At 56.0% G+C, this 10925-nt stretch overlaps 3 protein-coding genes across 3 annotated transcripts; all 3 read left to right on the top strand.

The window, feature by feature from the left end:
• Window positions 1-155: 155 nt before the first annotated feature.
• Window positions 156-2732, top strand: F5144DRAFT_591477 (phenylalanine ammonia-lyase; the record flags this gene model as incomplete). Its single annotated transcript, XM_066790282.1, has 5 exons — window positions 156-286; window positions 342-448; window positions 516-1069; window positions 1146-2372; window positions 2706-2732. 5 exons carry the CDS (start codon window positions 156-158, stop codon window positions 2730-2732), a joined length of 2046 nt encoding a protein of 681 aa, XP_066644574.1.
• A 470-nt stretch (window positions 2733-3202) lies between these two features.
• F5144DRAFT_566942 (multidrug resistance-associated protein) lies at window positions 3203-8468 on the top strand. Its single transcript, XM_066788573.1, has one exon. The coding sequence runs from the start codon at window positions 3467-3469 to the stop codon at window positions 8189-8191; it is 4725 nt and encodes a 1574-aa protein (XP_066644573.1). The 5' UTR covers window positions 3203-3466; the 3' UTR covers window positions 8192-8468.
• An 826-nt stretch (window positions 8469-9294) lies between these two features.
• On the top strand, window positions 9295-10227 carry F5144DRAFT_611057 (uncharacterized protein; the record flags this gene model as incomplete). Its single annotated transcript, XM_066791684.1, has 3 exons — window positions 9295-9459; window positions 9512-10108; window positions 10162-10227. The coding sequence occupies 3 exons, from the start codon at window positions 9295-9297 to the stop codon at window positions 10225-10227; spliced, it is 828 nt and encodes a 275-aa protein (XP_066644572.1).
• Window positions 10228-10925: the final 698 nt, after the last annotated feature.

Below are 10925 nucleotides of genomic sequence, written 5' to 3'. Positions count from 1 at the left end.
GCAGATATTCTGTATCCCTGCAACAGACGCACCATTTCCGACTGCGGGACAGTCGCCGGGGTAGAAAAACAGGTATAACATGGGAGACAGTTTGACTTGTCCCGAGAGTGCGAGAAGGGGAGCAAGTACCACCAGACAATACCCTGCCGAGCAAAATGTCGCCCAACAAAGCCCAGATCTTGACGGCCTATGACCTCTGGGTCCGCCTCAAGGAACGCAAAGCCCACCCGGTCTATGAACTCGATGGGAAGAGCCTCCATATTGCTGATGTTGTCGCTACGGCATAGTACGTTGTCAACACAGGCCGTGTGCACTTGTGCGTGCTACTGACGTTGAGTTAGTCATGACTGCATTCCGCAGCTCACCAAGCGAGAGGATGTCATCCAGAAGCTGGAGGACAGCGTACGAGTCCTCATGACCCACCTTGCCAACGGATATTACGTTTACGGTATGCGTCCCGAGTTCTCAGTGCCCGGATGGATACCGATCGTGGATACGTGCTGACAGGCGATCAGGCGTCAATACCGGATTTGGAGGAAGCGCCGACACGCGTACCGACGAGGTGGTCGCGCTCCAGTCAAGCTTGATGCAGCTCACGCAAGTCGGCATCCTCTCGCCTTCTGCCAAAGGCTCACGGCCCGATCATGCCATGCCGGCGTCTTGGGTGCGCGCCACCATGGTGACGAGGCTCAACGCAACGCTCCGCGGGCACTCGGCCGTGTCCCTGCCCATTCTGAAGGCCATCTCCAACTTGCTCGAGCACCGCCTGACGCCCGTGGTGCCCTTGCGCGGCTCTGTCTCGGCCTCTGGTGACTTGATGCCCCTCTCGTACATTTCGGGCGCGATCGAGGGCAACCCCGACATTCTGATAGAGAAGGCCGACGGGCGTGTTCTGCCAGCCCCGCAAGCCTTGGAAGAAGGGGAATTGGCCGCAGTGGCCCTTGGTCCGAAGGAAGGGTTGGGCCTGGTGAACGGCACGGCCTCGTCGGCAGCTCTCGGAGCTCTCGTCATGGCTGAAGCCCAAAGTCTGGCCGTGCTCACGCAGGTGCTTACTGCCATGGCCGTCGAGGTGAGTTTTGGATGGATTTCCACACGTCCGGCACAGCCAGCCCCTTGCTGACCCAACCTCCCTCCTCCCTCCATAGGCCCTCCGTGGTAGCTCCGAGAGCTTCTACCCCTTCATTGCCGAGGTCCGTCCGCACCCTGGGCAGATTGAGGCAGCTCGCAACATTCTGCTGTTCCTGGACAACTCGCATATGGCTCGCGACATCCATGCGCCCAAGGATCGTCGTCGGGAAGACCTCGTGCAGGACCGGTACTCGCTCCGCAGCGCGCCGCAGTGGATCGGCCCGCAGCTAGAAGACTTGCAATTGGCGGACCAGCAGGTCAGCATCGAGCTGAACTCGTCCTGCGACAACCCCTTGGTCGACAGCGAGACCGGGGACATCCTGTACGGCTGCAACTTCCAAGCGGCCAGCATCTCCTCGGCCATGGAAAAGGTCCGGCTGTCGCTGCAGATGTTCGGACGACTGCTCTTTTCTCAGCTGACCGAGATGGTCGACCCGACATACAGCGGCGGTCTGCCGGCCAACCTGGCCGCCGACGACCCCAGCCTCTCCTTCACCATGAAGGGGGTCGAGATCAGCATGGCAGCGTACATGGCGGAGCTGTCCTTTTTCGCCAATCCAATGAGCTCACACGTCCAAGCTGCCGAGATGCACAACCAGTCAGTTAACTCGATGGCGTTCGCATCGGCGCGCATGAGCATGCAAGCCACCGAGATCACCATGCTCATGAGCGCATGCAGTCTCTTCTGCGCCTGCCAAGCCCTCGATCTTCGGGCCCTGCATATGGCATTCATCCGCAGGGTGACGGAGGCGCTAGCACCGATCACCACGGACGCTTTCCATGCGAGCTTGCCGCCCAAGGAGCTGAGCCGGTTGCAGGCTGCCCTTGGCTCCCACTTTGCTACGGCATGGAACGCCACGGGCAAGCTAGACCTCCAAGAGCGATGCTTGTCGCTGATCAGCACAGGGCTTCCTGTGATCTTGACGTGGATCGGCGGGGAAGTGGCTGGCGTGACGGCCTGGCGTGACCGGGCGTCGGCTGTGGCCCTGGAGACGTGGAAGGGTACGCTTGCCGACTTCTCGGCCAGACAGCACACCCCGGAGCTTCTGGGGAAGGGGTCCAAGGCCATGTACACCTTTATCCGCGGCGAGCTCGGCGTGCCCTTCCACTACGGCTTCGTCGAGCACCCGACCTCGGCCAGCGACACGCTGGATGGACGGCCCAAGAAGACGATCGGCGGGTGGCTTTCCATCATCCACGAAGCTATCCGCAATGGGAGGATTTATGAGCCCATCATGTCGTTGGTGGGGGAGAGCCTGCATGTGGTGAAGGTCAATGGTGAGCGGGCCAAAACGAATGGTGTCAATGGAACCAGCTGAAAACAGTGGATGTCTGGGGTGCCGTGGTCGGCCGCAATGCTTGTATGTAGGTAGTTAAAGCGGAGCACAAAGAACAGCGGGCCAGCTGATAACTACCTAGGCAGGCAAGCTAGGCTCCAAGGGTGTTGGGGTGTCTCAGTGTTTCCAAGCATGTCAAAACACCCCGATTGCAGCCTTCAGATTTGTACATACATTACCTACGCAGTTAAAAGAATCGCTTTCGTCCCTGTCATGCATGTGGCTAAATTTGATCTGCAGGCCTCCAACCTAACAAACAGGAAATGAGTTTCTCTTTGACATTCCACACACTATGATTCCTCCTCCCAGCTCAGTGCCATAAAACGCGCCGCAGCCACTTCTTCCTACAATAGGTAAACTACCTTAGTGTATATTCCGCCCTCCGTCGATCGCGTTGTGCTGTGGCCCCCACAGGCGAGAGGCTGGCTGAGCTCAGGGGTTGTTTGGCAGGCAGGAAATCTTACTATGTAGCTCCCAAGCCGGATCAAGCCGCGACTGATCGGAGGAATCGGCGCTGTGGAAACTCAGACACCAGGTCACCTAACCCCGTCACTGCCCGTCCACCAACCACACACGTTGATGGTGCCCCAGAAAGGAAACTACGAAGTAGAAGTGGGGCTCATTCGGGGCCGATCTTGACTATGACTATGCCTATTCGGGCAGAGTTACTCCACAATTCGCTGAAGAAAGCTCCAAGGTTTGGTTACTGCTCCTTCCTGCCTGCTCCCCGTCTTGCACGACCGGTGTCTCCGTCTCTATCATTTGTTTCCTTTCGAATCATACTCTTGCTCGCTCGCTCGTTCGCAACAATTATTTTGTCTCCTTCATTTCCTCACTCCCTCCATGCCGCCATTATTTAGAGGACAAGAGGGAAATTAATATTCTCCATCACTCACCACCAATCGATCTCATAATTCTCATTTCATCTCGGAACATTTGATGATTTGGCCCTTTCGCCCCATGGCCATCCGACTTGGGTCGCTCCTGTACCTCCTTTCGTGATGGCTCCCTGGACCTGTCCCCTTCCTGTGTGGGAGGATGGCCGGGTCTCAGCATGTTTTCAGCATAGGGTGCTTGGTGTCTTCGTCCCATTGACGGCCTGTCTTGTTTCTCTTCTGCTGTTGCTTGCCCAGCTCATTCGACAACGCGTCCATACGTACACATCATACCAATATCGTCAACTGGAATCTGCCCGTCCTGGCGTGGCAGACCACGACAATGACCGCATGCCAAATGCAGATGGGCATGGCGTCCCTCTCCAGACAACGACTCCACCACGATATGTTGCACGCCACGGCCTGTCCCTGACACTTGTCGAAGGCCTCGCCCTCATGGCAACAATGGCCACCGCCGTGATGCCTCTGTTCGACTCGCCCCTAGGCACGCTGCCAGAACTTCGCAAGTGGCAAACTTTGGCCATGGTCCTATTTTCGACCTATCTGTCTGTGCTGCTTTGGCCTGCTATCTGGTTTACCCCAGCACGTACCATCCTCCTCTCTCGCTGCTGGTCTCATTCAACCGCTCTATACTTGCTGCAGTGGATATGTCTCCTCGTCAGCGTTCACGGGGTCATTGTCCTTCCCAGCCCCGACCCCGGAAACAGCCTTGCCACAATCCTTCTTTTTATCCGCTTCGGCCTCTTCACCTTGCTGCTTCTTCTTCGCTTGTTCGCGCCAAGGACGCCGGTAGACTCGTCGTTGTACCCAGGGGAGGAGGAGACCGCATTCCCCACCATGTCTGCAAAGGTAGAAACCGCCAGCTTAGCGTCCCGTCTTACTTTTTCCTGGGCCGGCGACTTGGTGTGGCACGGTTATCGAAACACCATTCAAGTCGGCCATCTCGACGACCTCGCTCATGATCAGAAATGTGCAAACATTGTTGCCGCTTTTTGGGCTCGTTTCACAGCTCCGCTACCCTTGGTCACGAGATTATTACGACTCTTCAAGCATGACCTGTTACTTCAAGGTGTATGGGCGGCGGGCATGAGCGTCATCGTTTTCGTTCCGGTATTGCTCCTACGTCTCATCGTCCAGTATCTACAAGATCCGGACTTGATGCAGCGCAGCACCGCCTGGTTATGCGTTGTGGGACTTCTCACCGCCGGCGTCTTGACAGGTCTCGCCGAAACCCAGTGCGAGTGGATTGGTCGCAAGGTCAGTGCCAAACTGCGGGCCATTCTGATCAGCGAGATTTATGCCAAGCTTTTGCGGAAGAAGATGACGGCTCAGCATGTGCGGGGCGGGAACGAGGAAGAAGCTGCTGAAGACGAAGACGAAGACGTGTGTGCGAGCGACGGCAACATCCTCAACCTTATGGCTGTCGATACCACAAAAGTCTGCGAGGTCGGCGCCTACCTGCATCTGATCTGGGTCACGGTACCGTTACAGATCGTGATTGCCACATTCATGCTGTACAGTATCCTTGGCGTGAGCGGGATTGTTGGCGTCGTGCTCATGATTGCCTTATTGCCGTTGAATGTTCTGCTTGCCAAACACCAGGGCGAAGCCCAAGGCCAAGTCTTGGCAGCCACCGATGCACGGGTTCAGGCCAGCAACGAGCTCATGTCCAATATCCGCACCGTCAAGCTCTGCGCCTGGGAGAGTGGGTTCAAAGCTCGGTTGCTCGGCTTGAGGGGGGTCGAACTCCAAAAACTGCGCCGGCGCTACATCTGGTGGTCCCTTTCCATGACCGTCTGGTACTGCATTCCCATGATTATCACCACCGTCACGCTATTCTTCTACACCGTCGTTGCCGGCAGGACGCTGGAGACGTCCATTGCATTCCCCGCGTTGGCCGTCTTTGCTGTCTTGAGGATGCCTCTCGATCGCGTCTCGGACATGATATCGTTCCTCCTTCAAGCCCATGTTTCCATTTTGCGCATCGACAAGTTTTTGCAGGAGAGGGAGATGACCAAGTATCCTCCCCAGCTCCAAAGTGACGGGACGGGCATTGGGTTTGATGGTGCCACACTCGAATGGCCGACCGCAGACGAACGAAAGGTTGACGGAATGACCGGCGAACAGCTTGTTCAGACAAGCGCCGCCGAACAACCCTTTAGACTCACGAATCTGAGTATCGAGTTCCAACCGAGAAAGCTGAATATCATATTTGGACCCAGCGGTTCCGGAAAGTCCTCGTTGCTCTTCGCCCTACTGGGAGAAATGGAGTTGCTTCGTGGCCGTGTGTTGGTAACGTACCAGCAGCACGGCCAACAAGATGAGCGCCTCATCGGCCCAGAGGACCGTTTTTCCAAAGGTTTCTTCACGGCTACAGCTTTCTGCCCCCAAGAGCCGTGGATCCAAAATACTACCATCATGGCAAACATTCTCTTCGGGCTGCCTCTGGACGCTCAAAGGTACCAGTCAGTCCTCGGTGCCGTTGCTCTCGGCCAAGACCTTGCATCTCTCGACAAGGGCGATCAGACACTGGCCGGCGAAAGAGGCAGCCGCCTCTCTGGAGGCCAAAAACAACGCGTGGCCCTGGCGCGGGCCCTTTACAGTCACGCCCCCCATGTTCTTCTAGATGACTGCCTTAGTGCCGTCGACTCCCGCATCGCAAAGCATATCTTCTTCCACGCCATCAGAGGGCCTCTCATGGAGGGCCGTACATGCATTCTAGCCACTCACAACACCCATCTGGCTCTTCCTCACTGCGACTATGCTGTCTGTCTCCAAAACGGTCAGGTCAAGGCACAAGGCACGCTAGACGCGCTTGTGAAGGCCGGTGTTGTTTCTGAGGACGTCCTGGATCGAAAGGGTGAGCAGTCTTCGTATGACACCCCCCCTAACGATCACAGCAGTATTCATGCCGCCGCTTCTCCGGGGAATATGCAACAACAGGGAGACGAGCGGCAGGCACAAGACCTTGTCGGAGAAGCCGAACGTGACTACGAGGAAGACAAGTTCAGCGGTGCGGTCAGCTGGGAGGTGATCAAGTCCTACATCACGTGCATGGGTTCTGTCTTGTTCTGGGCCGTTGTCGCTTTTGCGTTTGCAGGACAACAACTGGCCTCTCTTGGGACTAATCTCTGGATCAAGGAATGGGCACACCAGTATGATCAACTTTCTTCAATTTCCTCCAAGGCAGCAAGCGCAAGTAACCCACGTGATTCCGTCAACGCGCCATTTTACCTTGGAGTTTATGCCGCTGCCTGCATAGCCTTTGTTCTCATTTCCCTCTTTCGAGATGCTGTCACATTCTATGGAGCCTTGAACGCCACCGCGCGGATCCACGAGGGCCTGCTCTCTGCGATCCTGTACGCGAAGCTGACCTTCTTCGACCGCACGCCATTGGGCCAAATCATCAATCGCTTCTCCAAGGACGTCGAAGCCATGGATCAAGAACTCGCCCCGTACGCCATCAGTACCCTTAACACCCTCTCCGGTCTCGTCATGATCATTGGTCTCATTTCAGCCGTGTTTCCGGCCTTTCTAGCCGCCGCTGTTGCCATCGGCCTGGCCTACTACGCTATTGGGGCCGTGTACATCAACGCCTCGAGAGACCTCAAGCGGATCGAGTCGGTGGAGAGATCACCCCTGTATCAGCATTTTGGAGAATCGCTTAAGGGGTACGTAAGTGTACGTGCGTACGGCTGTGTCGCAAGCTTCACAACACAGCTCTACAACATGATCGATCGCTATAACCAACCGCACCTCCTCCTCTGGGCTAGCAAGGAGTGGCTTTCGTTTCGGATCAACTGCATGAGCGCTCTCGTGTCGTCGCTCGTCGGTGTCTTCATCCTTTGGGACATGGATTCGATCGACCCGGGAGTTGCGGGCCTCGTCCTGACATATGCCGCGACGTTTACGGAAAATGTCCTTTACTTTGTACAACTCTACGCCGAGGTTCAACAGAGCCTCAACTCGGTGGAGAGGATTATAGAATACGGAAAAATTGAGCAGGAGGCGGCTGAACCGCTCAAGCCCAGACTTGCCACCTCCCCGGGGCGGATGATGTCGGAGCGTGGGGTCCGGTTTCGGCAATACACGACACGGTATGCGCCTGGCCTGGAGCCCGCTCTGCGGGATATTTCCTTCGAGGCTGGAGCTGGACAGCGTGTCGCCATTGTAGGGCGTACTGGGGCTGGTAAAAGCACGCTGACACTGGCTCTAATCCGAGGCCTCGAGGCCGATAATGGCCAGATCGACCTCGACGGCATCGATATTGCCTCCCTCCCCCTGGAAGAGCTCCGTCAAGCAGTGACTGTGGTGCCCCAGGATTCCTCCATCTTCCAAGGCACTCTGCGCGACAACCTCGATCCTCTGCACCGCCAAAGCGACGAGCAACTCCGCGCCGCGCTGCGAAGCGTACGACTGGCTGAGTCCCTGCCCACTGGCAACAACGGTACTACAGACCTCGATACTGCGACGGGGGGGCTTTCCCTCGGCCAACGACAGCTCCTCTGCATCGCCCGCGCGCTCGTGCGGCAGTCGCGCGTCCTGGTGCTGGACGAGGCCACCGCCTCGATCGACCATGACACCGACGCGCTGATCCAGGAAACGCTGCGCTCGAGCGTGTCGGACCACACGACCCTGCTGACCATCGCGCACCGGCTGCACACCATTGCGGATTACGATCGTGTCGTTGTCCTAGACCACGGCCGCGTCGTAGAGCAAGGATCACCTGCCGAGCTGCTCCGGCGTCAGGGTCCCGAGGCTGTGTTCCGTGGTCTGTGTGAGGAGTCGGGGGATTGGGAACGGATTCAGAAGGCTGCTGGGGAGTTCTGATATTTTGTTCTTATTGCGAGCTACCAGTTTGTCCCGGATAATAATAGGGTTCGGCAAAATCACACTAAATTATTAGATTTGGTAGGAACGCCCGGATATTGAATTGGGGCGTGCCAGGTGTTGAGGGAACAGGCCAAGTAGGTCTGGCCTGCTTAGGGGTAACTAGAGTGTCTTTAATTTTTCCGATTCCGAGTTGCATTTCGCTATACATAATAAGAGCCCCTGGGATGGCCTCAGTTTTCCTTAGTTAAGAAAGGGAACAAGACATCAAGATCACCAGTTTTCCAAACTACGGCGTGCGCGGTTGCCAGTATCCCATGAGTGCATGACTACAGGAAGAGGTTTCAAGGGAGCCGGTTGTGATGAAAGCAAAGTATCAGTTACGGTGATCAGCGGGATACCTTGTTTGCTCTACATGAGGTCGTTGAGAGGCCTGGACTTGCATGATAAAACCCGGGGGGAGGTAGGAGAAACCTAAGTTGTTTGTGACACTAACAAATAAAAATTGCTCGAGAGAGCGTTTGCTAATAAAACAAGATGATATGTGCAATGGGGAAGGTGCTTGGTGCTCAAAAAGTCATTCATACCTTCCAAGAAGGGGGAGAACGCTTGACAGACTGGCATACCACAAACAAGCTGAAACAAATCTTGGAGGAAAGAAGAAGGGAGGGAAAAAAAGAATCAAGCAGAAACATGGTTCATTCTATTTTACCCTTTCATACCGAGACGCTTGCAAGCACAATAACCCCTTTCCATCGACCGACACTCCTCCCTCACTTTCTCTTGGTCTCTTTTTTTGCGACTGTCTTGGTTACTCTATTTTCTCATCGACTGAACCTGGCACCTAAAACATCCGGTTACCCGTCAATCAAGACCCTTAAATCGTATCATCTCCCAGCAATTAGTATCGAGCCACCTTAACTACCCGCGCATCCGTAATAACTACAAAGCGCGTGATGGCTTCTTCCCCCGACCCTCCGCAGGAGTCATCAGAAAGCTCGTCGCCGACAAACAACAGCACTGGTTGGCAGTCAGTTCCGCTGACCTCCGGTGGATGCAAGTCTCTCCCATTATGTCGAAACAGGCTATCGAGTACCACTAACATGGCCATAACGCTAGCTGACTCCGACGAATCGGGACAATCGGGACATCAATCATTTTCGGAAGGGGATCTCCCCTGGGGCCCAGAAGATATTTACGACGTCTTCCCTTGGGAACACATTACCGGCGAGAGCAGAACGTGGATTCGCTACGTGGAGGCCAGATACGTATGGCCCCCGAATCGCAATCTCGTATACTCCGCGCTTACAAACATACCAGGGCCCCAACTTCAGATGGTGCCGGCCCCGGGCCCCCAGAGGAGGTGACTCTCACTGGGCGGGCATGGTTGCGAACTCGGGGTTCTTGAAAGGAATCTTCTACGACCTGGCCGGTCCCCCGCTGCGACCTACCTATCTTACCCGCAGCTCGAATCCCACCGTTATCATGAATGGAGAGCCCGAGTGGTTCGTGCTGCCGTTCTTTTGCAGTCCCCGCCGGTCATTCTCTGATTATATCGAACCATTCAGCACTTTCGATCCCCGACCCATGATTTCCAGATCTCCCGATTTGAACCCACGGCAACTAGATCTACGCCAGCGCAACGCCTCGATTGCGACCATGGTCTACCTCTACGGCCAGGTCCGGCTCGGCGACAAGCAATGCCAGCGCTGCCGGCGCCGGAGGATCACCACGAACATCCCCGGCGAGGCGATCCCGGTGTGCGCCACCGCCGGGCGTTACTACCATGGCGTTTGTGCCAACTGTCTGGCAAAGGGCGGCACGCTAAACGAGTTGTTGAGACGCTGCGATCTGTCCAACCAGTTGAGCGACGAGGAATACGGCCAGCTGAGTCAAGGGCTGGGCGATCCGGGCTGGGTAGGACACTCACCGTTCATCGGAGACAACGCGACTGATCTGGCCTTTGCCAGGAATCTACTGTGGTGGAAAGCGACAGGCCGCTGCAAGAACCCCACACCAGCGAGAAAACGGGATAAAGTTGGCGACCCAGTGGCAGCATATGGGAGACTAAATGTCGCAATAAATAAAAACCCGGGCCTGGCAAGTAGCTCGGTCAGGGCAGTAGTCAAGAGGATCGTTGGACCGGTCACTTACGGGACCACAGAAATAGCGAGAACCCCAGATACGGCAGTTTCGAAAAGCCAAAACGCCGGGATGGCCAGCCCTACAACGGGCAGAAACCCGAACATAAAATCACCTGGTAACCGAAGCACGGTAACAGCCAGAAGACCAAGCGAGACGGATAGCGTGGAGAGCCATAAACAACAAGAGGGACGGCAGATAGTGACGGTAACAACAAGAGGGATGGTAGATAGCGATGGTAAGCAAACGTTAGCGAACAACATCTAACTTCATCATCAATTCATTACCATACAGCGAACCACCCAGCCCCAAACTAAAAGCCATCCACCCGCACATGCATGCCCGTCCCCATGCCCGTCCGCCTCCCAAACCCGGGTTGCGCTACGAACGGATTCGAGTCCCCAAAGGGCGGGCCGACATCAATCCCCGAATCCCTTCGTCTGATAAAATCGTCTCTGATTCTCTCCTCCTCATCCCGCCTCAACCTCTCCTCGTCCCGCCGGAGCCGCTCGGCACGCATGTCCCTCTCTCTATCCGCGTCCCTACCAGCATCCCTTCCCCACGCCCTGGTAGGTGGTGCCCCATGAAATTG

The sequence above is a fragment of the Chaetomium tenue genome (genome assembly GCF_020726465.1).
Source record: "Chaetomium tenue strain MPI-SDFR-AT-0079 chromosome Unknown F5144scaffold_3, whole genome shotgun sequence".
NCBI lineage: Eukaryota > Fungi > Ascomycota > Sordariomycetes > Sordariales > Chaetomiaceae > Chaetomium > Chaetomium tenue.
Note: the sequence above shows the minus strand (reverse complement) of the source record. Positions and strands in the feature narration are given on the sequence as shown.

Coding starts and splice junctions, on each gene's coding strand:
- F5144DRAFT_566942 (XM_066788573.1), top strand. CDS start 3,467: ATGGCTCCCTGGACCTGTCCCCTTCCTGTGTGGGAGGATGGCCGGGTC.